Source organism: Neoarius graeffei, chromosome 23 (assembly GCF_027579695.1).
Source record: "Neoarius graeffei isolate fNeoGra1 chromosome 23, fNeoGra1.pri, whole genome shotgun sequence".
NCBI classification, from domain to species: Eukaryota; Metazoa; Chordata; class Actinopteri; order Siluriformes; family Ariidae; genus Neoarius; species Neoarius graeffei.
The window spans coordinates 42,054,408-42,080,302 of NC_083591.1; the positions used below are offsets into that span (position 1 = coordinate 42,054,408).

At 44.1% G+C, this 25,895-nt stretch overlaps 3 protein-coding genes across 6 annotated transcripts in view; 2 read left to right on the forward strand and 1 right to left on the reverse strand.

Annotated features, from left to right (window-relative positions):
- Positions 1-8,723, forward strand: part of ndufv2 (NADH:ubiquinone oxidoreductase core subunit V2) — a 62,862-nt gene extending 54,139 nt beyond the window's left edge. Inside the window, exons 7-8 of the mRNA XM_060906201.1 lie at positions 3,082-3,158; positions 8,541-8,723. Of these exons, the coding sequence (XP_060762184.1) occupies positions 3,082-3,158; positions 8,541-8,634 (171 nt within the window). The 3' untranslated portion in view covers positions 8,635-8,723. The remainder of the gene's footprint in view (positions 1-3,081; positions 3,159-8,540) is intronic.
- The window catches only part of acss2l (acyl-CoA synthetase short chain family member 2 like), a 146,160-nt gene extending 127,081 nt beyond the window's left edge, over positions 1-19,079 (reverse strand). Inside the window, exon 1 of the mRNA XM_060906200.1 lies at positions 18,742-19,079. The gene's annotated coding sequence lies outside the window, so the exon portion shown is untranslated. The remainder of the gene's footprint in view (positions 1-18,741) is intronic.
- Positions 19,080-19,088: 9 nt separating this feature from the next.
- The window catches only part of ankrd12 (ankyrin repeat domain 12), a 106,657-nt gene continuing 99,850 nt past the window's right edge, over positions 19,089-25,895 (forward strand). For 3 of the 4 annotated variants that reach the window (XM_060906195.1, XM_060906194.1, XM_060906198.1), the window contains exon 1: positions 19,089-19,342. The gene's annotated coding sequence lies outside the window, so the exon portion shown is untranslated. Of the gene's footprint in view, positions 19,343-19,569; positions 19,701-25,895 lie in introns of all 4 variants that reach the window. The other variant, XM_060906196.1, reaches the window with a different exon arrangement.

A 25,895-nucleotide genomic window follows, 5' to 3' on the forward strand; every position in this document is an offset into this window, starting at 1 on the left:
GCGTAGCCCCCCCACCACCTTCGCAGATGCTCGGCGCACACCTCCCAAAAATTGTGACCACCGCAGAAGCCTCGCAGACAAGAGGGCTCTGATTGGTCCACTCTACATCCGCTGTACACGCACTTCCGCTTCCCTACTTTCCCGGTTTGGTTTGTTTTCACGACCAGCATTTTTAAAAACACAAGCGAAGATGGAGCAGCACGAAGAGCGGTTGATCGAGGAAGTACGTACATCTATACGACTCCAGTTCTAGTCATTATAAGTAACCGGAGGATAAACACTCCACTAACCACACCCACCAGCTATTCCTAGCGATTTCGCGACTTTGCGCCCCCTTGCGTTGTGGCGGTGAATAACATCGCGCACGCCTATTACTCCCCGCTCAACGATAAATTACAACTGTCTGCGAAAAGCTATCTGCGAAAGCCTTGTCGCAAGAGCATGCAGAGGCCCTTAGTCTCCCTGAGCACAATTATGAAAAAGTGCAGTGTGGGTCAGCATCCACACACTGAAACTGAACTGAAACCTCAGTGAATCATGTTTCTTCTGAAATTAGAGTAAATACTCAAAATAAAATGCAGTGTCTCACACACACTAAAATTGAAAATGCAAAATAAAAGTGCAGCTTCTTGCCTTTGGCCTTAAATGACAAAATTAAGTTCACAGTTACAGTAAGTCACACATCACTGAAGTAGACGGGAGGACTTTGGCGCTGTCCAGTGTAGTTTGCTTCGGGTCGGGTTTCGGTGGCTCCGGCTGAGCTAATATGTCGGGGCGGTGTCGTGCTAAGTTTGTTGTGTTACCTGAATATCTAATTGGAGCGAAACAGGTTTTGCAAAGTGCGTACTCTTTGTCCAGCTCACTGTTTTTTGTTTTTTTCTTCCTTTCCTTTGGAATCCAAAGTGCCTCCAAACATCTGCCTTAAAGTTTGGTGGCGTCTCTAGGTTTGTTAACAGCCATGCTTGCTTGTTCCCCCCCCCCCCCCCCCCACTGCAACCGCCGGGGGAAAAAAAGAGAAGACGAAGAGTGCCTTGCAGTGAGGTAGCGGCACAGCGACACCTCGTGGAGCGGAGGTGTGGAAGTCGTACTGGATTTACAACCCGTCTGAAACATGATTTATTATTTGAAAAAAAAAAAAAACGATATTCAAATTGAGTATCGATATCGAATCGGAAGACAAAGTATCGCGATATATCGCCGTATCGATATTTTTGCCCACCCCTAGTACCAGTACGAAACCCATACATTTGTGGGTTTCGTACCGATACAGTTATACCGCTACAGTTGCTAGTGTGGACAGGTGTTGCGGTACGAAAGTAGTTTCGTATCGGTACAAAATCCCTAGTGTGGACAGGGTATAAGTAACAGGCTGCTGCAGAAAATGGCATTTGTGTAAAGACGATGAAGAAAAGTCTATTTAATGCTTGCAAAGGTTTTCTTCAAGATGGATTGGGCAGAAGAGCTCAAATATTACATGGACTGAAACCACCAATCAGAAGTGTTTGGATAAATATGGCGTTTTTAAAAATATATTAATACAGCATCTAGCCTAGCAATCATATTGTTGCTTTATCCAGCCTTTGTATGAATTTTTTTTTTTTAAAGGCTTGCTTTATGTCTGAAGGAACAATATAGTGGTCATGGTGATCAGTTTGGGTCTTAAAAGTACATTAACAGCTTTCATGAAGAAGTAATTATTAAAAAAAAAAAAAACACCCTTGAACTTGTAGGGTAACTCCCCGTCAGTCACCGGGTAAGTAAAAGAGCTGATGATGGGCTGCCTGGGTAATGGTGCAATTAAGTGTGACCGTGAATGGAAAATCAGTCACTTGCTGGGACTAAAATTTGGTCAACAGTCAACACTTCTGTAGTTAATCATCAACTGTGTTCCGGTTGTTGGAAGTTGCCTTGTGCAGACGCATAACATGGTCAGACAGGAAGGGCTCACCAATTTACCGTTTTTAAGCACCATTGGACATGAGGAATACTTGTACAGAGACTTTAGAACTATAGCTACAGGTTTAAAGAATGAGCTGAATATTTGGATTAGGCTCATACGTCGTTGCCAACAGGGAATTTGAGTTAAATGGATCCCTGGCGGCACGGTGGTGTAGTGGTTAGTGGTGTCGCCTCACAGCAAGAAGGTCCGGGTTCGAGCCCCGTGGCTGGCGAGGGCCTTTCTGTGCGGAGTTTGCATGTTCTCCCCGTGTCCGCATGGGTTTCCTCCGGGTGCTCCGGTTTCCCCCACAGTCCAAAGACATGCAGGTTAGGTTAACTGGTGACTAAATTGACCGTAGGTGTGAATGGTTGTCTGTGTCTATGTGTCAGCCCTGTGATGACCTGGCGACTTGTCCAGGGTGTACCCCGCCTTTCGCCCGTAGTCAGCTGGGATAGGCTCCAGCTTGCCTGCAACCCTGGAGAACAGGATAAAGCAGCTAGAGATAATGAGATGAGATGGATCCCTGGCTGTAGACGTTTTCAGAACTGCTGCTACAGGCTACGTAGCCCAACAGCCAATTTGAAAATTTCTCTGCAGCAACAAGGATGGAGTAACAAACTCGTCCTTCACCCGGTGATTCTTTATGCAGGCGGTCGGTTTGTAAAGAATCAACAGCAGCTTTTGTTACGTTACATTATTCGTCACGTGTACATTTAGAGCAGAGTGAAATTCTTTTAACCCATGTGAAGCAGTGAACACACGTACTCGGGGCAGTAGCCTGGGAAGCAGTTGGGGGTGAGATCGGAGTTAGGTGCCTTGCTCAAGGGCACTTCTATCGATGTCGAGGGAGGGGAAAGTGCTGTTCATGTTCACTTCCCCACTTGCTGGTCCAGGGAATTGAACTGATGACCTTTTGATCCCAAAAGCTGCTTCTTTCATCTTTAGTTACAGACTTGCATCGAGTCTCACGCTTCAAACTGGGTTTTTAACTGTAAAGTGGGCATTCCGTGTTACCATAAGGGGGCCTTTTTTTGGAAATAAGCTGTGACTCATTAAAGCCCACGAGAAAACACCATGTTTAGGTTTCTGAAGAAACGTGCCCGACGTGAGAGTAGAGCTCTTATGATTGCTTTGCTTTGCAGGAGGATCTGAAGCCTTCCGACATCGAACACATCATTGATGAACTGAAGGCCGGGAGAGTCCCTCCACCTGGGCCAAGGTACGAAGGCCTTTTTGGATGTTATTGCTGAGTCATAACTGTTACTTTTGATTTGTGTAATACTATGATCAAAAGCCCATAAGACAAGTCAGTTCCTGTTGTCACTTATGTTATAGCAACTAAAAACATTCGCTCCCTCACCAGGCTTTTTTTTTTTTCCTTCTTTTTAGAAGCTTAGAAAATGAAAGAAAAAAAAAAAAACCACCAACAAAAACAGTACCTCATATTAACGAGAAACGGAAAAACGCAAAGTCCTGTCCTTACAACTTTTAGGTATCGGAAAACATCCTGACCTTTTAAAGCATCGACTGACTCCTTCCAGAAGTATTAAATATTTCTCTCCTGATTGAAAACTTCACCAGGATGTTTTTCTTTGTTAAAGAACATGATTATTAATATTAGCCTTGGGTTCTGTAGAGCGTCTGCTGTACGGGTCCCAGTGAATTGCTTATTACTATCGAATGGGCCATTTGCAGGAAGTGGTCACGCGTCAGTTTTCCCCATAGCAACAAGCCTGTGGTGGGCAAGTTAACTTGACATTCCTTGACAACCATAAGAGTTTGACTGGCGATGCGAAGCGATCCATTTCTATAATAGCTATTTTTACCTTTTCTACTGTTTTTTTTTTTTACCCGAATTTTCGTGTGTACTTGGGGGGGGGGAGTTTGTGGTTTTAACTTCTGTCGTAAGTTAAAGCGAATCATTGGGGAATAAATCTGCTAAAAACACACCTACAGATATCTATCTATTTTCAAGAATCTTCACACATTAAGTGAATGATAAAAGGTAGAAAAGGAGAAATTATAAAAAAAAAAAAAAAAATTAAGCATATCTGAGAAATCCACCATTTCGCATGTGAATTTCTTTCAGCGGGGCGGCATGGTGGTGTAGTGGTTAGCGCTGTCGCCTCACAGCAAGAAGGTCCGGGTTCGAGCCCCGTGGCCGGCGAGGGCCTTTCTGTGCAGAGTTTGCATGTTCTCCCCGTGTCCGCGTGGGTTTCCTCCGGGTGCTCCGGTTTCCCCCACAGTCCAAAGACATGCAGGTTAGGTTAACTGGTGACTCTAAATTGAGCGTAGGTGTGAATGTGAGTGTGAATGGTTGTCTGTGTCTATGTGTCAGCCCTGTGATGACCTGGCGACTTGTCCAGGGTGTACCCCGCCTTTCGCCCGTAGTCAGCTGGGATAGGCTCCAGCTTGCCTGCGACCCTGTATAAGGATAAAGCGGCTAGAGATAATGAGATGAGATGAATTTCTTTCAGCGGCAACCAACTTGAGTCCAAAAAACACTTTTTCTACGGCCAGTGATTCGCTTTAACTTACGACATAAGTTAAAACCACAAACTTTTTCCAAGTACACACACATTCGGGTCAAAAAAAAAAGTAGAAAAAGGTAAAAACAGCTATTATAGAAATGGATCGCTTCACATCGCCAGTCAAACTCTTATGGTTGCCAAGGAATGTCAAGTTAGCTTGCCCACCACGGGCTTGTTGCTATGGGGAAAACTGACGCGTGATCAATTCCTGCAAACGGCCCATCAGAACAGCACGTTGTTTTAAAAACATTAATCAATCAACACTTTGTGACCAGGTCAGATTTTAGGCCAAGTTTACATTAGACCGTATCAGCGGATCATCAGATTAACGTTTTTAAAACGATTAGTGTGCACACAGCAACGCCAATACACGATTCCCGTGCACACAGCAATACCAATACACGGATACGCTCGGCTCCGCAGGCATCCTGTGCTCCAAATCACTCCGCCCTGAACAGCGAGTGCCCTCTGGAGGGTGCGCACTCTGGCCCTGCGCAGCTCACAGAGCACGCGAGCAGTGATTCGGGACTGAGCCGCTGTGTGTGTGATCCCAGCGCACATCACTTACCACTTGCAAGTGGAAGGATGGCAAGCCTAAAGACCATCATAACTACACAATGGGCAGTATTTGCATCAGTATTTGCAGTATTTTCATACTTTTATACTCTTTAATGAAAGGTGATACAAGGCGGAAGTCCGCGCCGTTTTTCAGCAGTCGCGTCACATGACCAACGCCAGCAAATCAGGAAGGTGGATGTCACAGTGACGTTGTCCAATGAGACGCCAGCTAGAGCTCAGCACAGCGTATTCGCGTATTCTGAATGTTTACACAGCACCGGACCAGACACGATCTAGATTGAATACGTGGACGCTGGCGGATTCCCGTTTCCTGGTGTTTCCAGGCGGTTTAATGTAAACGGACAGTGCATCCGCGAAGAAAACGAGACAGATACGGTCTAATGTAAACTTGGCCTTAGAATCAGTGCTGTCTGATAGCAATTACTGTGTTTTATAAAACAATCAAATATTTTAAAAAAATAAATAAATCATACACAGAGGAGCGTTTAGCTACTAGTTTATAAATGTCTCACCTGCATTTATGTGTATTGCAGAGATACAGTGGTGCTTGAAAGTTTGTGAACCTTTTCGAATTTTCTGCACAAGTCTGACGCAAAAGATCAGATTTTCACACAAGTCCTAAAAGTAGATAAAGAGAACCCAGTTCAACAATTGAGGCAAAAATGTTATACGTGGTCACTTCTTGAAGTGAAATGTTCCAACATTACATATCTATACACGGCAAAAGTATGTGAAGTACATCAGCTTGGAGGAGTTTTAGCCCGTTCCTCTGAACAGAGCAGCTTCAGCTCAGAGACGTTGGTGGGTTTCCTTACACATTTCTATCAGATTAAGATCAAGGCTTCAACTTGGCCATTCCTAAACATTAATCATTCTTTGGGAGAACGATGTGTGCTGAGGGTCACCATCTTGCTGCGTGACCCACTTTCTCGTGAGATTCAGTTCATGGACAGATGTCCTAACATTTTCCTTTAGAATTCGCTGGAATAATTCAGAACTCAGGGTGGCACGGCGGTATAGTGGTTAGCACTGTCGCCTCACAGCACGAAGGTCCTGGGTTCGAGCCCAGTGGCCGACGAGGGCCTTTCTGCTCTCTGTGTCTGCATGGGTTTCTTCCGGTTTCCCCCACAGTCCAAAGACGTGCAGGTTAGGTTAACTGGTGACTCTAAATTGACTGTTGGTGTGAATGTGAGTGGCTGGTTGTCTGTCAGCCCTGCGACTTGTCCAGGGTGTGTCCTGCCTCTCGCCCATAGTCAGCTGGGATAGGCTCCAGCTTGCCTGCGACCCTGTAGGACAGGACAAGCGGCTACAGATAATGGATGGATGGATTCAGAACTCATTGTTCCATCAATGGTGGGAAGCCATCTCGGGCCTGATGCAGTAAAACAGGCCCAAACTATGATACGACCAGCACCATGGTTCAAACATGGGATAAGGTTATTGTGCTGGAATGCATTTTTGTCCTTTCTCCAAACATAACGCTTCTCATTTAGACCAGAAAATTACATTTTGGTTAATTTTCCAGTAGCCTTCTGGCTTCTCCATGTGATCTTTAGTTGGGCAGCTATGTTCTTTCTGGAGAGCAGGAGCTTTCTTCTTGCAACCCTGCTATGCACAGCGTTGTTCAGTGTGCTCCTTATGGTGGACTCATGAACATTAGCCAATGTGAGAGAGGCCTTCAGTTGCTTAGAAGTTACCCTGGGTTTCTTTGTGATCTTTGTTGGTTGATCACTCCTGACTTTACTCCATCTGTCTGAATGTGGATTGTTCGAGTCCAAACCATTTGGAGATCGATTTGGAACTTTCTCTAGCCTGATGAGCTTCAACAACTCTCTCTCTCTCTCTCTCTGAGGTCTCCATAAAGGCATGCTGTGACGGATCGCTGCTCTCGAAATAAAACCGTGCACACGCTCACACCTGATTTCACTTAACAAGGTGACAAACACCTGACTAGTTTCACCTTCAAATTATCTGCTAGTCCTCAAGATTCTCACACTTTTTTTGCCACTCGCAGATATTTCTCATTTCTGTACGTGTCAAAATTATGTTTTAAGTCATTTTTGCAGACAAATAGAAAATTCTAAAGGGTTCACAAACTTTCAAGCACCACTGTTCACTTCATTAGCCAACTGGCTGATTAGGAGCGCAGTCATGTGGCAGCAGTACAATGCGAATACTCCTGCAGATACAGGTCAAGAGCTTTGTGTAATGTTCACATGAAACAGAAGAAAGAAAAGAAAAGGTGTGATCTCGATGACTTTGATCATGCTATGAATGTTGGTACCAGGTTCGAGTATTTCAGAATCCGTTGATTTCCTGGGAATCTCACACACAACAGCCTCTAGAGTTTACACAGAGTGGTGTGTAGAACAAAAAACATCAAGTGGCAGTTCAGTGGGTGGAAACATCCAGTCGAAAACCTCCAGAGGTCTCAGGATAATGGACAGATTGGGCTGAGCTGCCCGGAAGGATGGAGTAGGCTCGCTCATGAGCACTTTTACGACACTAGAAGCTGTGCATGAGAGAGAGAATATTCCCAGATCAGCAGTTTCTGAAATACTCAAACCAGTTCTTCTGGTAACGATATCCAGACCATGATCAAAGTCACAGAGATTGCACTTTTCCTTCATTCTGATGGTTTGATGTGAATATTACCCAAAGCACTTGACCTGTATCTGCATGATGATTTTATTATTTTTTTTTTTTTTTGCATTGCGCTGCAGCCATGTACCTGGCTGATTAGATAAGCCAGTATCTCACTGGGCTGCGACAGCTTGCGAACATCATTCACAAGAGAGTTTCAAAAATGTCTTGAAACATTTGCGGGGCTTCTCAATTTTCTCGCACGAGTGGCTCCTTCGTCGCTGAAGTTTTGAACATGTTCAACAAACTCGTGCGATAAAATTTCTCTCAAAATAGCAGCAAACGCTTCGCAAAGCCGTCACGAACCCTTCTCAAGTCGGTTTCCGTGAGACAGGAAGTGCGAGTGTATCTCACTGGGCTGTGACAGCCTATGACTAGTTGGAGACACAATTGCGATAAAATGTGAATATCAATTTAGTGTGATTCCAAGTGAAATTTGTCCCGTCGCAGGCTGTCACAGCCCAGCGATACTACCCATAACTGCAAGAATGTGCAGACGTATGGTGTTCCTAATAAGCGGAACTGTGAATGTGTACTGTTTATTGAATATCTCGTCGCAGGACACTTAAATTACATGAGCAGATGCTGTTATCCAGAGCGATGTACAACATACCCAGAGCAGTTCTAGGTTAAAGTGCCTTGCTCAAAGCCATTCCTGCTGGTCCAGGGAATCAAACCAGCAACCTTTTGGTCCCAAAGCTGCTTCTTTAACTATTAGGCCCTGGCTTTCCCTGAAATTACCCATCTTTGGTCACTTAATTCTATGATAACGGCACCCACACAAAGGGTCATGTGAATTAAGTTGCTCTAAACTCGAGAACACTAATGAATTATTGATACGTTTGCAGGGGCGGCCGATTCTCCTGCGAGCCTGCCGGAGGACTGACCTCTCTGACCGGACCTCCTCCTGGACCTGGCTTTGGAGTCAGACCTGACTTATAACTCCATTACGAGTCATCGCCTAATTTAACCCGAGTCCTTATAAGTATCAAACCTCATTGTAAGTGTAAATAAAAACGTTATTCATTGTACACCGGAGCAGCGTGATCATTTAAATTGACCAGTGAATATCGGAACATTTTGAAGCAGACAAATATATCAATAATGTTGTACCTTTTCATGATTAGAAATTCTTTCCAGAAAGACATTCAGCACCGTGTCCATGCTAGTTTCTAATGTTCGGAAAAATTTGCAGGCAAATGTTTTAGTGATCTTACTAATTAGCCAGATTATCTCGAAGATGGGGCGGCACAGTGGTGTAGTGGTTAGCGCTGTCGCCTCACAGCAAGAAGGTCCGGGTTCGAGCCCAGCGGCCGGCGAGGGCCTTTCTGTGTGGAGTTTGCATGTTCTCCCCGTGTCCGCGTGGGTTTCCTCCGGGTGCTCCGGTTTCCCCCACAGTCCAAAGACATGCAGGTTAGGTTAACTGGTGACTCTAAATTGAGCGTAGGTGTGAATGTGAGTGTGAATGGTTGTCTGTGTCTATGTGTCAGCCCTGTGATGACCTGGCGACTTGTCCAGGGTGTACCCCGCCTTTCGCCCGTAGTCAGCTGGGATAGGCTCCAGCTTGCCTGCGACCCTGTAGAAGGATAAAGCGGCTAGAGATAATGAGATGAGATCTAGGTGATGATCTCTAACAAATAACAGATACAGCAGATTTTTTTTTATCCTTTTTGCTTGAAAGTTTTTCAGACCTTTTCGAGACTCGTAAATAATAAACAGGCAAAATCCTGTTCCATACTGTGTTGTCCTTGACAAAAAGAAAACATTTAAGGCATAGGAAATATTCCTGTACTTGTTCGACAAACAATTTCTCATGGTGTACGAGTTTATAAGGCCAAGAAAAAATAATTGTTTGTTTCCTATTACATCTTGGAAAAAAAATAGGGTAGGTAGGTAGGTCTTTTTATTTATTTATTTATTTTTTAATCACACAAAATACCGGGTAGGTAGGTTTTTTTTTTTTAAATAAATTTTAGGTGTGGGACAAACAGTGGCACATAGTGGGGAAGTGTCATTCTGTGACTCAACCATCCAGAACCAGGCCTAAGAAAACCAGTGAAGCTTGTGGAGTACAGGATTCGGAGCCCATGGATAAAATATGGAGTGCTCGGACGCTTAAAGGAACTATAAACATATCTACAGATGTTGAACCTTAACTTTATTAGGAACACTATGTTGTGAACTTGTATGTTTAATATGAATACAAAGAACATCGTGATAGATACCGCCGTTAGCCTGGGCGCTGTGTGTATACTGTTTGCATGACTCGGCCAGCGGAGGATGATAATGTTCGTAGAGTTCTTTTACAGTTGAAAACTTATAAAATGAACTTATTGTCTTACAATCTTCCGCATGGTCGCAACCGATCACGGTAATCGAGAACACTTCATTGGCCGCCATGATGCCTAGTGTTGTGTACAACACAAGCTGGAGTTTCTCAGAAAGAGGTCATGACGTCAGATTGAGGCCGTGAGAAATCAATGAGTGTTTCTTGTCCAATATATGCGTTTTAGAATTAGTCACTTGTCAGATCGACAATATTATTCAAATCGTAATGCAGATTTTTTTTTTTTTTCAAAATTTATTGTTGGTCGGCGAAAATACATTTTTTTTTTTTTAAACATCTAACAAAAAAGTCTAGGGTCGGGGCCTTTTTTTTTTTTTTTTTTTATAAACGGTCGGTCAGGTAACCAGAAGCAAAATTATTTTTTCTTGGCCTAAGCATGGTGTTTTAGATTCAGATCATTTTGCTTCAGCTATTCAGTACTGGAGCACTTGTACAACCCCTGGCAAAAAATATGGAATCACTACTCTTGGAGGATGTTCATTCAGCTGTTTTACTTTGTAGCACAAAAAAAAACAAAACAACCCACAAACATGACAAAATTGTTTTATTTAACAGCTGAACATTCTGGCTTTGTAAAATATACCTCAAAAAATTATATGAAATTGTTGTAATTAATGGCACATTTTTTTTAAAGATCAAGTAGAGGAAAAAATTATGGAATCAAGCTATAACTTGCATTTCTAAAACAAATATCCGCACAAGCCTAAATGTGCAAATTAGTCTGCAGTTAAAAGAGACTGCTTGTTAGCCTGGGCCCGCCCATCCTAAGTGTGACGCAACACGAGGGCCAACACGAGCTTAGTCTGGCAAGGCAAGCTATCTCCAGCTCTTCCAAGCTCCAGAAAAATCGGGAGCCAATCAACTTTGAGCATCTCCAATGGCCCTGGGTAGAGGCGTGTTCAAGGCACTGACGTAGTAGAACTGCGACCGGAAGCCATAGATTGTTCACAGAATCTATGCCGGAAGCGCTTCATTCACTAGAAACATTACGAACATGGAGCAGCGCCAAGCCTTTGACACAGCGGTAGATGCTGTATTGAAAGCATTCAATGGGAAGTTCTCATTGAAAACGGAGCAAAGAGCAGCCCTGGAGGGATTTATCTTCTTCCTGTTACTCAAGCAGTTTCCGTCGCGTCACATACGTCAGAGGAAAGCGTGATGTGATTGGTTGAAGCTTCGTCACAGCCTTTTCTGGCTTCAACCAGTAGCAAACAGGCATTTCAGGGAGGCGGGTCAACCACGCCTTTGGGAAACAGTTGGGCTTAATATCTTTGCCAGACCAAATGCTCGCAGAGCTTTGAAGTCGCGTTAGCCAGACTAACTGCTTGTAGACCTGAATGAGCTGTTGCACCTGGCTGATTGACAGAAAACATGGCCCCAACGAGAGCTGTCAGTTGAAACAATGGAAAGGATTATAAAACTCCTTAAAGAAGGTAATTCAACACGGAGTGTGGTAAAAGATGTTGGTTGTTTCCAGTCAGCTGTGTCTAAAATTTGGAGCAAGTACAAACAAAACGGGAAGGTTGTAAAAGGGAAACATACAGGTAGATCAAAGCGTCAGGACAGGAAACTCAAAGCAAGATGCCTTGAAAATAGACAATGCACAAGAAAAGAAATGAAAAACAAACGGGCAGAAACAGGAGTCAATGTTTGTGACCAAAATGTAAGAAATCGGCTGAAGGAAATGGGATTTGCATACAGAAAAGCCAAACGTTAACCATCATTAACACCTAAACAGAAGAAAACAAGGTTACAGAGGGGTTAAAGAGAAGGAGTCGTGGACTGTGGGTGATTGGATGAAAGTTATATTCAGTGATGAATCATGAATCTGCATTGGGCAAGGAGATGATGCTGGAACTTTTGTTTGGTGCTGTTCCAATGAAACATATAAAGATGACTGCCTGAAGAAAACAAGCAAATTTCCACAGTCATTGGCGATCTGGGGTTGGATGTCAGGTAAAGGACCTGGGCAGATGGCAGTCATTACCTCTACAGTAAATGCACAGGTGACATTGAAATTTTGGACACTTTTCTCATTCCATCAATCAAAAGTACTTTTGGTGGTGAAGTCATTTTTCAGGATGATAATGCATCTTGCTACAGAGCAACGAGCATTAAAACGTTTCTTCAGGAAAGGCAGATCAACTCAATGGCATGGCCAGCAAACAGTCTGGATCTCAATCCAATTGAAAATATATGGTGGAAATTGGGGGAAAAAAAAAAAAAAAAGTCCATGACAAGGCTCTATCCTGCAAAGCTGATCTGTCAACTGCTATACGAGAAAGTTGGAACCTGACTGATAAAGAATATTGTTTTTCATTAGTGAAGTACACGCCTCAAAGAATTCAAGCTGTCATAAAAGCCAGAGGAGGTGCAGCAAAGTACCAATTGTGATTTTTTTTTTTTTTACATTTATGATTCCATAATTTTTTCTTCTACTTGATCTTGAAAAAAAATGTGCCATTAATTACAAAAAATTAATTTAATTTTTTTGAGGTATATTTTACAAAGCCAGAATGTTCAACTGTTAAATTAAATAATTTTGTGTCATATGTGATTTTTTTTTTTTTTTGTGCTACAAAGGAAAACAGCTGAATTAACATCCTCCAGGAGTAGTGATTCCATATTTTTTGCCAGGGGTTGTATTAAAAAAAAAAAAAAAAAAAAAAAAACTAGTTCTGGATTTTGTTGTTTCTGGTACTGGATCAGTCACTGGCAGTCCTTGAATTTGAAACCCTGGATATTTTCAGACTTTCCCACCTCCCCTACTTTCTAGGCTTTCACTGTTAAGTTTTCCGTAGCATTGCTACTTTAAAGTGCATCGTAATAAAGATCCACAGGAGGGAACCGGAATTTAGGGGGAAAGAAAAAAAAAAAGCCTAAAGACAGCATATTTATAACCATACTGTCTTGGGTCTACGTGGTGTCAAGTCTCCGGGGGGGGGGGGGGGGGGGGGGGGTAAATGTGTTATTTACCAGCTGGGAGGTCCGTATCGTGAAATACCGTGACCGAGGTCTTGAAAGTACTGACCGAGGCCCTCTGGGCTGAGGTCACAGTATTTCACGATACGGACCAACCTTAAGCTAGTAAATATTTTTTTTCTTTATCAAATTCTAACAGAAAACGAGAGCGCCCAAAAGGGAAAACAGAGTTGAGCCGCCATTTTGAATTCTCTTTCACGGCTGTAATGCAAATTGCTTCCTCCTCAGTATACAAGTGCACTTCCATGGCAGGAAAAAAAAACTACATTTTGCCGCCTGTGTCGTCCCCCATGTATACAAATATGAGTCATTCAGGATTCAGCCATGTTTTTGCTTGGCGTCAGCAAGTTACAGGTATTTAGCTTTCTCCTGAAATGTTTTCTTTATTTCTTCCTCAGGGTAGTAAAACTCGCTTTTGCTGTGAACACTGTCGTTATTGCTATCCATGCTGTAAAATCACTCCTGGGATAGACTCCTGGGGGGGGGGGGGGGGGGGGGAGCTTTGATAAAAAGACGGATGATGCAGGACGGACCAACCATAAATGACTGGATAGACACAACAATTGGAGATTTATAAAGGTGGAAAGGGTTACCTTCTCGGTGAACCTGAAGATGGACTTATTCACACGTTGTGTGAAGCCTCGGATACCTGATTTTGTAAAGATTAACTGAAGGAACATCCAAAACTTCTCATTTCTTTAAGAACAACGCAAAAGTAACAACGAGCTGCTCTAAATGTTTATTATACTCTCTGGATGTATATAAAAAGTTTGCTCATTCTCTCTCTGCGAAAGAAGGAAATAGATCCGTGGCTGAGAAACTATTTGGTACTTTTCCCCCCCTTTTTCTCTTTAATCTGGGCTTTAAAAAAAAGTACCATACAGACAGTATTAATACACATGCGCACGATTTTATTAGCGTGCTTGAAAAAGCACACCATTGTTCTTAAGTTTTATTTTTATTATTCGTTTTCAACCGTTTTTTTGGATCCACTACTCCTCCTAGGGCTTTCGAGATAGACACCGTTCCAACGCTGAAACATAGGGCCCAATCTGGAATGGCGTGCTTGTTTTCAGCTTTTGGATCAACACAACTGTTCTCTCGTTCTTGTCATTTTTTTTCCCATAGAGAATGAATAGGGCTCACGAATCAAATCGTCCTGCTCGGACACGCTTCATCGCAGATGCACCAAACCTCATGTGATGCCTCAGGCCAACTCCCCAGACACACACACATGCATTGCATTCGGTTCTGACCCGCACGCATTTTTTTCCCCTCCCTTTTCATGCCCCACTTTTTCATCCATTCACTTCCATTCATTTTTGGCCCCATTGAAAATGAATGACGTTTCGGGAAAAAAAGCTTTCACACTCCGTCAAATTTTTTAACTGAGTGACCAAACTTCGAGACTTCATATGATGCCTCAGGGCAAGTCCCCACACATATCCATCCCCTCATCTGAGACCTGCACTCGTCTTTTTCTTGGTTTTCACACATCCCTTTTTCCCTCCATAGGCTTCCATTGATTTTTGGCCCCATTCAAACGAATGGAGTTTTGCTCAGTAACACTTCACCACATATCCATTGGTGTAGTACGTTTGCATACAGCTTTTGGATCGACGCACCCGTTCTGTCGTCCTTGTCGTTTTTCTGTTTTTTTTTCCCATAGAAAATGAACAGGACTCACGAATCGAATCGTCCTACTCAGACACGCTCCATCAGAGATGCACCAAACTTCATGTGATACTTCGCAGTAACTCCACTGACACATTCATGCAATTGGGTCTGAACTGCACTCGTCTTTTCCTTTTTTCCTCCTTTTTTTTCTCTTCTGTTCTGCTACAGCTCAGCAAGCACACTTTGCATTTTCTTTGCGGAAATGCAGTCTAGTTTACTTTGTCTTTTTTACTTCATGTCTCACCATTTGCTTGAATGTAACAGAGTATGTAATGTATTGGAAAAAAAAAAAAAGATTATGTAAAACTATTTTCAATAAAAAGAAAATGGTGCAGAGGCTTCTGGGAAGAATGACCTGGCCCCTTTACACAGCTGGCATTATGCATGTAACTACATCAAATGTGTTTCTTTAAAATGATTTTGTTCTATCGCCATCAAAAAAAAAAAAAAAAAAATCTATAAATAAGCCAAGTATGGGGCGGCACGGTGGTGTAGTGGTCAGCACTGTCGCCTCACAGCAAGAAGGTCCTGGGTTCGAGCCCAGCGAGGGCCTTTCTGTATGGAGTTTGCATGCTCTCTGGTTTCTCCAAAGACATGCAGGTTAGGTTAATCTGTGGCTCTAAATTGACCGTAGATGAGTGCGTGAATGGTTGTCCGTGTCTATGCATCAGCCCTGCGATGACCTGGCGACTTGTCCAGGGTGTACCCCGCCTCTTGCCCATAGTCAGCTGGGATAGGCTCCTGTGATCCTGTAGAACAAGATAAGCAGCTACAGCTGATGGATGGAAGGAAGCCACATATGAAAATTTTTGAAGATATCTTGTCAAGTATTTGTTTCCCCTCCACCAGGCAGGGTGGAGCAGTTGGAGAAGGATTTCAGGAGTCATTTGTGATAGGAAAGTCCCAGCAAAAGTGAAAGGCAAGATGTACAAAACAGTGAAACCAGCTGTGATGTATGGATCGGAGACCGTACCCTTAACGAAGAGGCAGGAGGCAAAGTTGGAGGTGGTGGAGTTGAGGATGTTAAGGTTTGTGATGGGAGTGACAAGGTTGGACAGGATAAGGAATGAGCACATCAGACAGACATCACATGTGGAGAGCTTGGGAATTAAGCTAAGAGAGATGAGACTGAGATGGTATGGGCACATCCTGAGAAGACATGCAGAGCATGTTGGAAGGAGAATGTTGAGGATGGAGCTGCCAGGCACACGAAAACGAGGAAGGCCAAAGAGGATGTGAAAGTGGCAGGTGTGGTAGAGAAGGATGCGGAAGACAGGGAGCAACGGAGACGAAAGATCCACTGTAGCGACCCCTAATCGGGAGCAGCCAAAAGATTATTAATTTCCCCTCTGTTGGGAGACTCTGACAACTCTCCATTTTTAAATACACGATGTCTGTCAGTTTCATGATTGTTAGTCTGTTAAAATGAGTACATGTGAAGTTCAAACCCTTCCAGATTTGCTTCAGGAATGTTTGGGCAACACAGTGGCGCAAGTGCTTAGCACGGTTGCCTCACCGCAAGGCTCCGAGTTCGAGCCCAGCTGCCAGCAGGGGCCTGTGTGTGGAGTTTGCATGTCCTCCCTATGTCCGCGTGGGTTTCCTCCTGGGGTTCCGGTTTCCCCCACAGTCCAAAGACATGCGGTTAGGTTGATATGGGACTGCCTTGGGCGAGGCACCTAACTCTTAACTGTTAGCATGGCTGCCCACTGCTTCAGATGGGTTAAATGCAGAGAGGAATTTCACAAGTGTATGATGAATAAAGTTGTGCTTTCTTTCTTTGTGTACACAATATTTAAGGGGATCAGATCAAGCAGAAAAGCCTAAAGCAACTGGCATGCCTGTGAATCTGACAGTGTAGCCACTTGAAAGTTCAGCCAGTTAAGTCAAGTTTATTTGTATAGCGCTTTTAAGAATAGGACATTGTCGCTAAGCAGCTTTACGGAATTTGAAGGACTTCAAACATGAGCTAATTTTATCCCTAATCTATCCCCAATGAGCAAGCCTCCCTCAGATGACATGAAGAAACCATGAGAAGAGCCAGACTCAAAAGGGAACCCATCCTCATTTGGGCAATAACCGACAACATGACTAAGAAAGAAAGAAACTTAATCCAGCTGACGCAATGAGCGCGCACTAGGGCTGTAACGATATGCGTATCGAAATCGCGATACGCAGAGCCACGATCTGTATCGCGATACAAGAAGGCAGAATCACGGTACACCCTTTCAAACTCCTCAGCCCAAAAACAGAGGCGCTTCCAAACTTCAATTTATGAATACTTTACTTTTTATTTAAATTACATTTTAAACTTAAATTACTTTTTTTTTTTAAATATCTATTAGTAAGTCGTTTTTTCGCCGACCTGCAACAACCTTCTGCGAGTCACGCAACGTCCACACTCGCCACTGGCAGAGCATTCATTTCTTTTAAGCGGTCGCCATTCTGGTTGCGACGCGGGGAGCGAATCTGTAAACAAGCAGCTCATTGGCTGGCTAGGTGTGCCACAAGCCAATCACAATCACTTGACCGGAAAGGCATGCAGTGTTGCCAGATTGGGTAGGTTTAGGTGCTTTTTGGCTGGTTTTGAACACATTTTGGGGTGGAAAACGTTAGCAATATCTGGCAACACTGAAGGCATGTCTGCTTGGGCAGAAGCCTTCTGCGGCAGTTACATTTTGACACGCGAGCAATGTTTCATCATAAAAATTCCATAATTTCCATCTGTTTTCCGCGATCACAGAAAATCACTGGCCCTATGAGAGTGAGAGAGCCACCCCCCCCCAAAAAAAAATCTTAACGGATTTACACGATTTGGAAAAATGACTTTCAGAACCGAAAAAAACAGAGCTTCCGGCTCAACAGTATTATTTTGAGAAATAAAACAATTTTTGCATTCATATTACTCATTCTCTGCAGTGGTCTGAATTATTTGTTATTAAATAGTTAATGTAAGTAAGTAAGTAAATGTTAAGTCAAATTTACTACTTAAAAAAAAAAATTTTTTTAAAAATTGTGGGCGTATCAAATCGTGGATCAAAAATCGCGATGCGAATCGAATCGTGAGTTGGGTGGATCGTTACAGCCCTAGCGCGCACACATACCCAGAGCAGTGGGCAGCCATGCTAACAGCACCCAGGGAGCAGTTGGGAGTCAAGGGCACCTCAGCCCAAAAGTCAAAGTCCTTCCCGGGCCACGTGGCGGCGCCCATCTCAGTTTCCGTAGCCCTCAGCCTCTCGCCTATTACATAGCTGGGGTTACAGTGGGGGGCTAGTCCTCTGGTAACCATGAGAGTTTAACTCCCCACTCACATCTGGATTGCAGCATGCCTTGCCAGATGGTAGTAGGTACCATTTTTATGATGGTCTTTGGTATGACCAGACCATGAATAGAACTCTCGATCTCCCGCTCGAGAGGCGGACACCCAGGCCACTAGCCGGTACCTCAACCCAAGCATGTCTTTGGACTGCAGGGGAAACCCAAGCAGACATGAGAACATGCAAACTCCACACAGAAAGGCCCCTGCCGGCCTCGAACCCAGAACCTTCTTGCTGCGAGGTGACGGTGCTAACCACTTACACCACATGAAGTCAGTTTCGTTGAAGCAGCACACAGCTCCACTGGAAAACCTTGTGCAAGCATGGTTCTATTTTTACACCTGGGGTTTTCACAGAACCAGAGTTCTTCTGCGACACACACGCATGAAGAAAATGTCACGAGTCGCTTATTACACACGTGTTCAAAGCCAGGCCACCCACCCTATACTACAACAATCATACACGCCTTCTTCACCCTATAAACCACCGCCGTGGAATAAAACCAGTTAATTCTACCAGCAATCTGCTCCAGTTTGTCTCACCAGTGCCCTTCCCCCCTTCTGCAACAGAACAGCTGCCACTGCGCATGCGCAAACCATTTCTCCATCATGCAAACACAACACACAGGAGACCAAAAACCTCAACAACAACCGGACATCTTGAAAAGCAGATTTATTAACCTGTTTGACACAAAAACAGACTTGAATTGAAAGAAAAGTGTATATTTACTCGGCTCTCCGTGTTAAAGCTCATCCCGCGACCCTCTGTTTCGAGAACGTTCCCTCAGACTTGCAGCTCGCGTGCTGAGCGGAAACCATGACGTCAAGCGCGAGCCCGAGCGTCACCTCTTTATCTGTCCCCCCTCTCGGCTAAACGCATTCGCTTTTCTGTGTGCGCGGAATTCCAATACGCAGCTCGAACCAATTAAACACACAGCCTGATTGATTTATTGCTAATTAATTTGTTTTGTTGTTTAAAATGGACGCAAAGCGGCCGGTATTATTTATATCCGGATGAAGACGAGGCGTGTCGGGCTGCCTCAGCTGAGCGCACGCGAACCTTTTTAAGCTTTGCAAGGAGCTCGCGCGCGGTCACGTGGGCCAGATCGGACCAATGAGCGCGAGGCTCGCGTGTTTTTGCTCGGCTTTTCTTAGCGACGACCAGCGATGTTTTCAAACCGAGTAGCCGTGAGCTCGAGACAAACGTCACACTGTCGAAGGTTAAATGACCGTTTTTTATTCAGCAAAACGGCTTCTTATCAACATAAAAAAAATTGTTTGGGTTTTCTTTTTGCTGTGCTGACCTGAACGTGGACCTTGAACGTGAAAAGGTAAGGAAGGGGGTGGGAAAAAAAAGTGTTCGTTTTGAGAATAAATAGAGCAGTGTTTGGTTTGTGCTAAGCTAACTGTGTGTATGCGCGCGCACAGCTAATGTAGCTAGCGTGCTAGTTTGAACAGGGTGTTTGTGTAGCTTAGCGTTGACATGTGTGCTGGTTGGACCGTTTGAGATATAATCTACACACGTTTGTTTGAAACGTTTTTCTTTATCGTTATGTAGGATGTGTGCTCTCTCAGTGCTGCTGAGTGTCAGACGGAAAAGCGCAGTGACAGAGCAGAGGGGCAGCAGGCTCGCTGTGTCTGGGAGGGAATGAGGAAAGGAGCGCTGCTGTTAGCTAGCCGAGCTGTGAGGTATCATCGAGCTGTCTGAAGCTAGCGCTCCTGTGCGCTTTTGTCTGCGGCTGGAGTTAAAGGGTGGCGCAGTCGATCAAGTGTTCAGTCTAAACACTTGACTGTTTTTTATTATTCTGCGTTTTATTGCTTTTGTTTTCTTCTCTCACATAGAGAGGTGGAATACGAACGCGTTTGTTTGACACTTGGTTGTATTCACGTTACATCTGTGCGTACGTTTTTAATATATATATTACAATCTGGTTGATTTCCCGTGTGCGCGTGCACGCACGCATGCGCGCGTGTGTAACAACTATACAGTGGTTGTATCTGCGCCACGCGACTGCATTGACAAACCCAGGCACTGTGTTTCAGGGGTGTGTGTGTGTGTGTGTGTGTGTGTGTTACCACAAAGCTGGATTTCGTGAGCGCAAGAAGCCTTTTGTCTAAAGGACGTGGCTTGCCATTGAGAAGGCGTCTCTCGCTGTTCCTGATTTTCCTTATTCGTGTTTTTTCCCTCCCTTCAACAAAACAATCTCTCTCTCTCTCTCTCTCTCTCTCTCTCGCTGTCTACTACGTTGTTTACTAGCCCTGCATTGAATAGACACGGATCAGTCCTGACCACAACAATCACACGCCAGCTCTAATATTAGCTCATACTGTATTATGATCAGGAACTGCTTATATGCATTATTGTAAGTCAGTTTTAGCATCTCATCTCATCTCGTTATCTGTAGCCGCTTTATCCTGTCCTACAGGGTCGCGGGGACAAGTCGGAAACTCCACACAGAAAGGCCCTTGCTGTGAGGCGACGGTGCTGACCACTACAACACCGTGTACATTTGAGGGGCGGCACGGTGGTGTAGTGGTTAGCGCTGTCGCCTCACGGCAAGAAGGTCCTGGGTTCGAGCCCCGGGGCCGGCGAGGGCCTTTCTGTGCGGAGTTTGCGTGTTCTTCCCGTGTCCGCACGGGTTTCCTCCGAGTGCTCCGGTTTCCCCCACAGTCCAAAGACATGCAGGTTAGGTTAACTGGTGACTCTAAATTGACTGTAGGTGTGAATGTGAGTGTGAATGGTTGTCTGTGTCTATGTGTCAGCCCTGTGATGACCTGGCGACTTGTCCAGGGTGTACCTCGCCTTTCGCCCATAGTCAGCTGGGATAGGCTCCAGCTTGCCTGCGACCCTGTAGAACAGGATAAAGCGGCTAGAGATAATGAGATGAGATTCAAAATACATTTGAGGGGCGGCACGGTGGTGTAGTGGTTAGCGCTGTCGCCTCACAGCAAGAAGGTCCGGGTTCGAGCCCCGTGGCCGGCGAGGGCCTTTCTGTGCAGAGTTTGCATGTTCTCCCCATGTCCGTGTGGGTTTCCTCCGGGTGCTCCGGTTTCCCCCACAGTCCAAAGACATGCAGGTTAGATTAACTGGTGACTCAAAATTGACCGTAGTTGTGAATGGTTGTCTGTGTCTATGTGTCAGCCCTGTGATGATCTGGTGGTTTGTCCAGGGTGTACCCCGCCTTTCGCCTGTAGTTAGCTGGGATAGGCTCCAGCTTGCCTGCGACCCTATAGGACAGGATAAAGCGGCTAGAGATAATGAGATGAGAAAATACATTTGACACATTATAGCTGTTACAACTACAGTATCCAGTAGTGTGATTCCTTGATGCCTGGATATTTTTTGTTCGCAACAATCAGGGCTCGGTGATATTTAAAAATGATTCGCGGAAGGTAAGGTGAAGTGAATAATAATAATCGAGACCAAGTCAAGGTTATTAGTTACTGAGCCTGAAGTGGATAATAGTTTTAGTATAAATACGCAGGTGATTATTTAAAAAAAAAAAAAACTTTATTTCAAACTTCAGCACTATGCAAATGTAATAAAGGCACGGCACAGACTTGTAACGTAAAAATACTTTGCTTAGGTTAATATGGGACAGCCTTGGGCTGAGGTGCCCTTGAGCGAGGCGCCTAACTCCCAACTGCTCCCCGGGTGCTGTTAGCATGGCTGCCCACTGCTCTGCGTATGTGTGTGCCCACTCGTTGGTCGTGTGTGTGTGTTCACTGCTTCAGATGGGTGAAATGCAGAGAGGAATTTCACAAGTGTGTGATGAATAAAGTTGTTCTTTCTTTCTAAATCACGATCCCCCAATTGAGGTGTACACGTTAACCTCTAGGCCAACTCGAGGTGATAGTATGATTATATATAATAGTATAATATGTCGGGCGGCACGGTGGTGTAGTGGTTAGCGCTGTCGCCTCACAGCAAGAAGGTCTGGGTTCGAACCCCGTGGCCAGCGAGGGCCTTTCTGTGCGGAGTTTGCATGTTCTCCCCGTGTCCGCGTGGGTTTCCTCCGGGTGCTCCGGTTTCCCCCACAGTCCAAAGACATGCAGGTTAGGTTAACTGGTGACTCTAAATTGACCGTAGGTGTGAATGTGAGTGTGAATGGTTGTCTGTGTCTATGTGTCAGCCCTGTGATGACCTGGCGACTTGTCCAGGGTGTACCCCGCCTTTCGCCCGTAGTCAGCTGGGATAGGCTCCAGCTTGCCTGCGACCCTGTAGAACAGGATAAAGCGGCTAGAGATAATGAGATGAGTATAATATGTCAAGAAATAGTCAGAATTTCACGACCAATCGGCATGCACAATTTTCTGTAATCACCTGTGTATTTATACTAAAATCAGCTCAGCTCGACTCTGTGCCATGTCTGCTAGCTGTGTAGGCACCTTTTTTTTTTTTTTTTGGATATCACTAAAGTATCAATGAAATGGGTTTGATTTATATGAATTTGTCCTGGAAAGTAGGTGTAATAACATACGTAGGTTGTTATTTTTGCATATGTCCAGCCATTATCCGTAACCGCTTAGGGTCGCGGGCAAGCTGGATCCTATCCCAGCTGACTGTGGGCGAGAGGCGGGGTACACCCTGGACAAATCGTCGCAGGCCTGACACACAGAGACAACCATTCACACTCCCATTCACACCTACGGTCAATTTAGAGTCACCAATTAATCTAACCTGCATGTCCTTGGACTGTGGAGGAAACCCACAGGGAGAACATGCAAACTCCACACAGGAAGGCCCTCGTCGGCTGCTGGGCTCGAACCCAGAACATTCTTGCTGTGGGGCGACAGTGCTAACACAGTTACGACACCACCGTGCCGCCTCGCCTACATATGTATGATACAAAATTACAAAGGCAGATGGATGGATGCAAATTCATTTGCTATCCATTTGCCTGGGTAAATTCATCTACAGTCTGTGAATACAGTTGTATGTATGTTTTGATATAATTTATCAATCATTTATATATAATCAGACACACAATTATATTATAATCCAACCTCCTAATCATGTCTGAGTCAATTTAGACTATTTGACTTCCTTTCTGATCTTTTTTTTTTTTTTACAAAAAAGAGCTAATTTTATTCATATATAAACTATATGCCACATGCCAAACACGATTGCACATCATTATTTACTAATCTACATAATATAGGAATTTGATAAGCAGTTCAGTGCAGCCTGTATAAAATAAAAAGCCCAACTGACCATCTACAATTAAAAATGCTGCAGCTGGATGATGATAGTGCATTGACATAAAGTAAGATACTGGCTTGTTACATAACATGAATCACCGTAAAAAAAAAAATTTTTGCAGGGGTGTATGTGTGTCTTCTCAATTAATAAAACTAAGTGTCCTAATATCATGGCCATGTTAATATTTTAGCTTAGACTCTGTGTGTTTTGGACAAAATATCTCTCTTGGGCTTTATTCTGGATCATAAATCAGATCTCTACACCCACTCCAGTCGTTTTGCGCTCACACACTTGAAAAATGACATATTAGGGATTATGTGAAGCTCCCGCTTTTCCACTGGGCCGCTGGCCAACAGGAGCTTGCGGTCGCTCGTTTTTCCATTGACCCCCTTTTTCAGGCATTTAGCCACATGCACGAGGTCTCGTATGAGAATTGGTCCAGTTTCAGCAGGACGCATTTGAGATGGAGGTCCAGGTTCTTTGTCAGCTTTATTAGCTCTGGATCGCTATAAACATTTCTCCTTGTAAATGGTTTGTTGATTGAGATAGTCAGGGTTTTGCTGGATGGGCAGCACGGCATCATTTAAACAGAGGAAATCAGGAAGAATTAGTTTGGTGAGGAAAAATAATTTATTGATATGAGATGCCTTAAATTGTGTCACATTATTGGGAGTAGAATTATTATTATTATTATTTTTTGGCCTGCAGCAGCTACGTCGTAGTATAACCTCACACACAATTTCCATCAGAGTTTCTTGTTCTAGCTCTGTTGTGAAACACATTTCATAGCATGAAGTTTTTAAAATTGGTTCTGAGTACTTTTTCTCAGCCTGTGCATTTAATCATATTTTAATCATCTAAAGTATTTTTGGCTTTGACAATTAATCAGACTTAATCTCCTGTGATATTGGTGCACAGCCAAAACCCACGATCAATAAGACACGGTAGATCAGGCATACGATATGGTGAGCTTACTTAAATACTCGTATATCTTTACAGATGTGTAGTTTTGTGATCAAGAAGCAATTTTACACTGAGGTTTAAATGATCTTATGATTTCCTAAATCGTCAGAATAAATGTAATCAGTAATCAAGATTTTTTTTTTAAATATCGAGTGAAATAATCAAGATGAATATTCTTTAGCTATTATGTACCTTAGTACAGAAGTAAAAACGTGATCCTGAAAGCACAAACAGCGAAGAAATCACATTACAAATATTGTTGTGTTCACGATGCACAGAACTGGCCTCTTTTTAAGACAGATTTTAATTATTTTAAGGCTCTTCTTTCTCTTTTCCGACGGCATGTTTACCTCGAGACCTGAGGGGTTCGTGTCCTGTACAGTTTAAAGTTTTCCCGACCGCCAACACACCCAATCCAATGGATCAGTTAATTATTAAGTCCTTAATGAGGCGAGAGAGTCATGTTGACGGAAGGGAGAACCCAGACTATGCAGGACAAGGGGTTCTGAGGACTGGAGGTAAGAAATCTTGTTCTGTGGTATGAGTATTGGACTGTTTTATGAAGACAAGTAACAGCTGAGGTTCATTTCTGTAAAGTCGCGAACACTAGCGAGTAAATGCAAAAATGGATTCGCGTATGTGGAAATGATGACCGAGATTATTTTATAAGCACTTTTTAAAGATGCAGTTTGAAGTTTATTCTAGCCTTGCCTTCAGAGTTAAAATATTTGCAAAGCGTACATTCAGTTTCCTGATGTTGATTTCAGAGTGGGGCGGCACGGTGGTGTAGTGGTTAGCGCTGTCGCCTCACAGCAAGAAGGTCTGGGTTCGAGCCCCGTGGCCGGCGAGGGCCTTTCTGTGCGGAGTTTGCATGTTCTCCCCGTGTCCGTGTGGGTTTCCTCCGGGTGCTCCGGTTTCCCCCACAGTCCAAAGACATGCAGGTTGGGTTAAATGGTGACTCTAAATTGACCGTAGGTGTGAATGCGAGTGTGAATGGTTGTCTGTGTCTGTGTCAGCCCTGTGATGACCTGGCGACTTGTCCAGGGTGTACCCCGCCTTTCGCCCGTAGTCAGCTGGGATAGGCTCCAGCTTGCCTGCGACCCTGTAGAACAGGATAAAGCGGCTACAGATAATGAGATGAGGGATGAGATTTCAGAGTGCGGTATTGCTGGAAGACTTAAAAACTAAGAGTGGCACAACAGAAAAGCGTTCGCTGTCGTCTGCGTTTGATTCCAGGCGAGGAGTCATGGGAGCAAAATCGTTCGTGCTGTTGGGGTAGGAGGGATGGCAGGCTTTATCTCCCATGTAAATCACAGTGACACCAGCCAGTCCAAGACATCTGTGAGCTCATGTATGAGGAAGCGGGTAGATAGCGCTTTTTTCCTCGGGTATTGTGCTGCGCCGTGACGCAGAATGAGCAGCGGGCCGGAAAAAATATGCAGTTGGCTGGCTTTGTGTCTCTGAGGAAGCCATGTGTTGGTAGCTTAGTGACTGGTGGTGGGGGAAAATGAGGGGTAAAGGTGTTAGTTGTGTTATAAAACGACAGCAGTACAGTAAGTACACAAACGGTACTACTCTCGTTTTGTGAAATCTGATAAACATGAATGTATCGTAAATTTCTGTCGAGTATTAGTGATTACCTGTACGATGTGCAGCTTTATATGATTTCTAAGAGTGGTGTAGATTTATAGTCTGCAGTCTGCGCCATTGGGCGATAG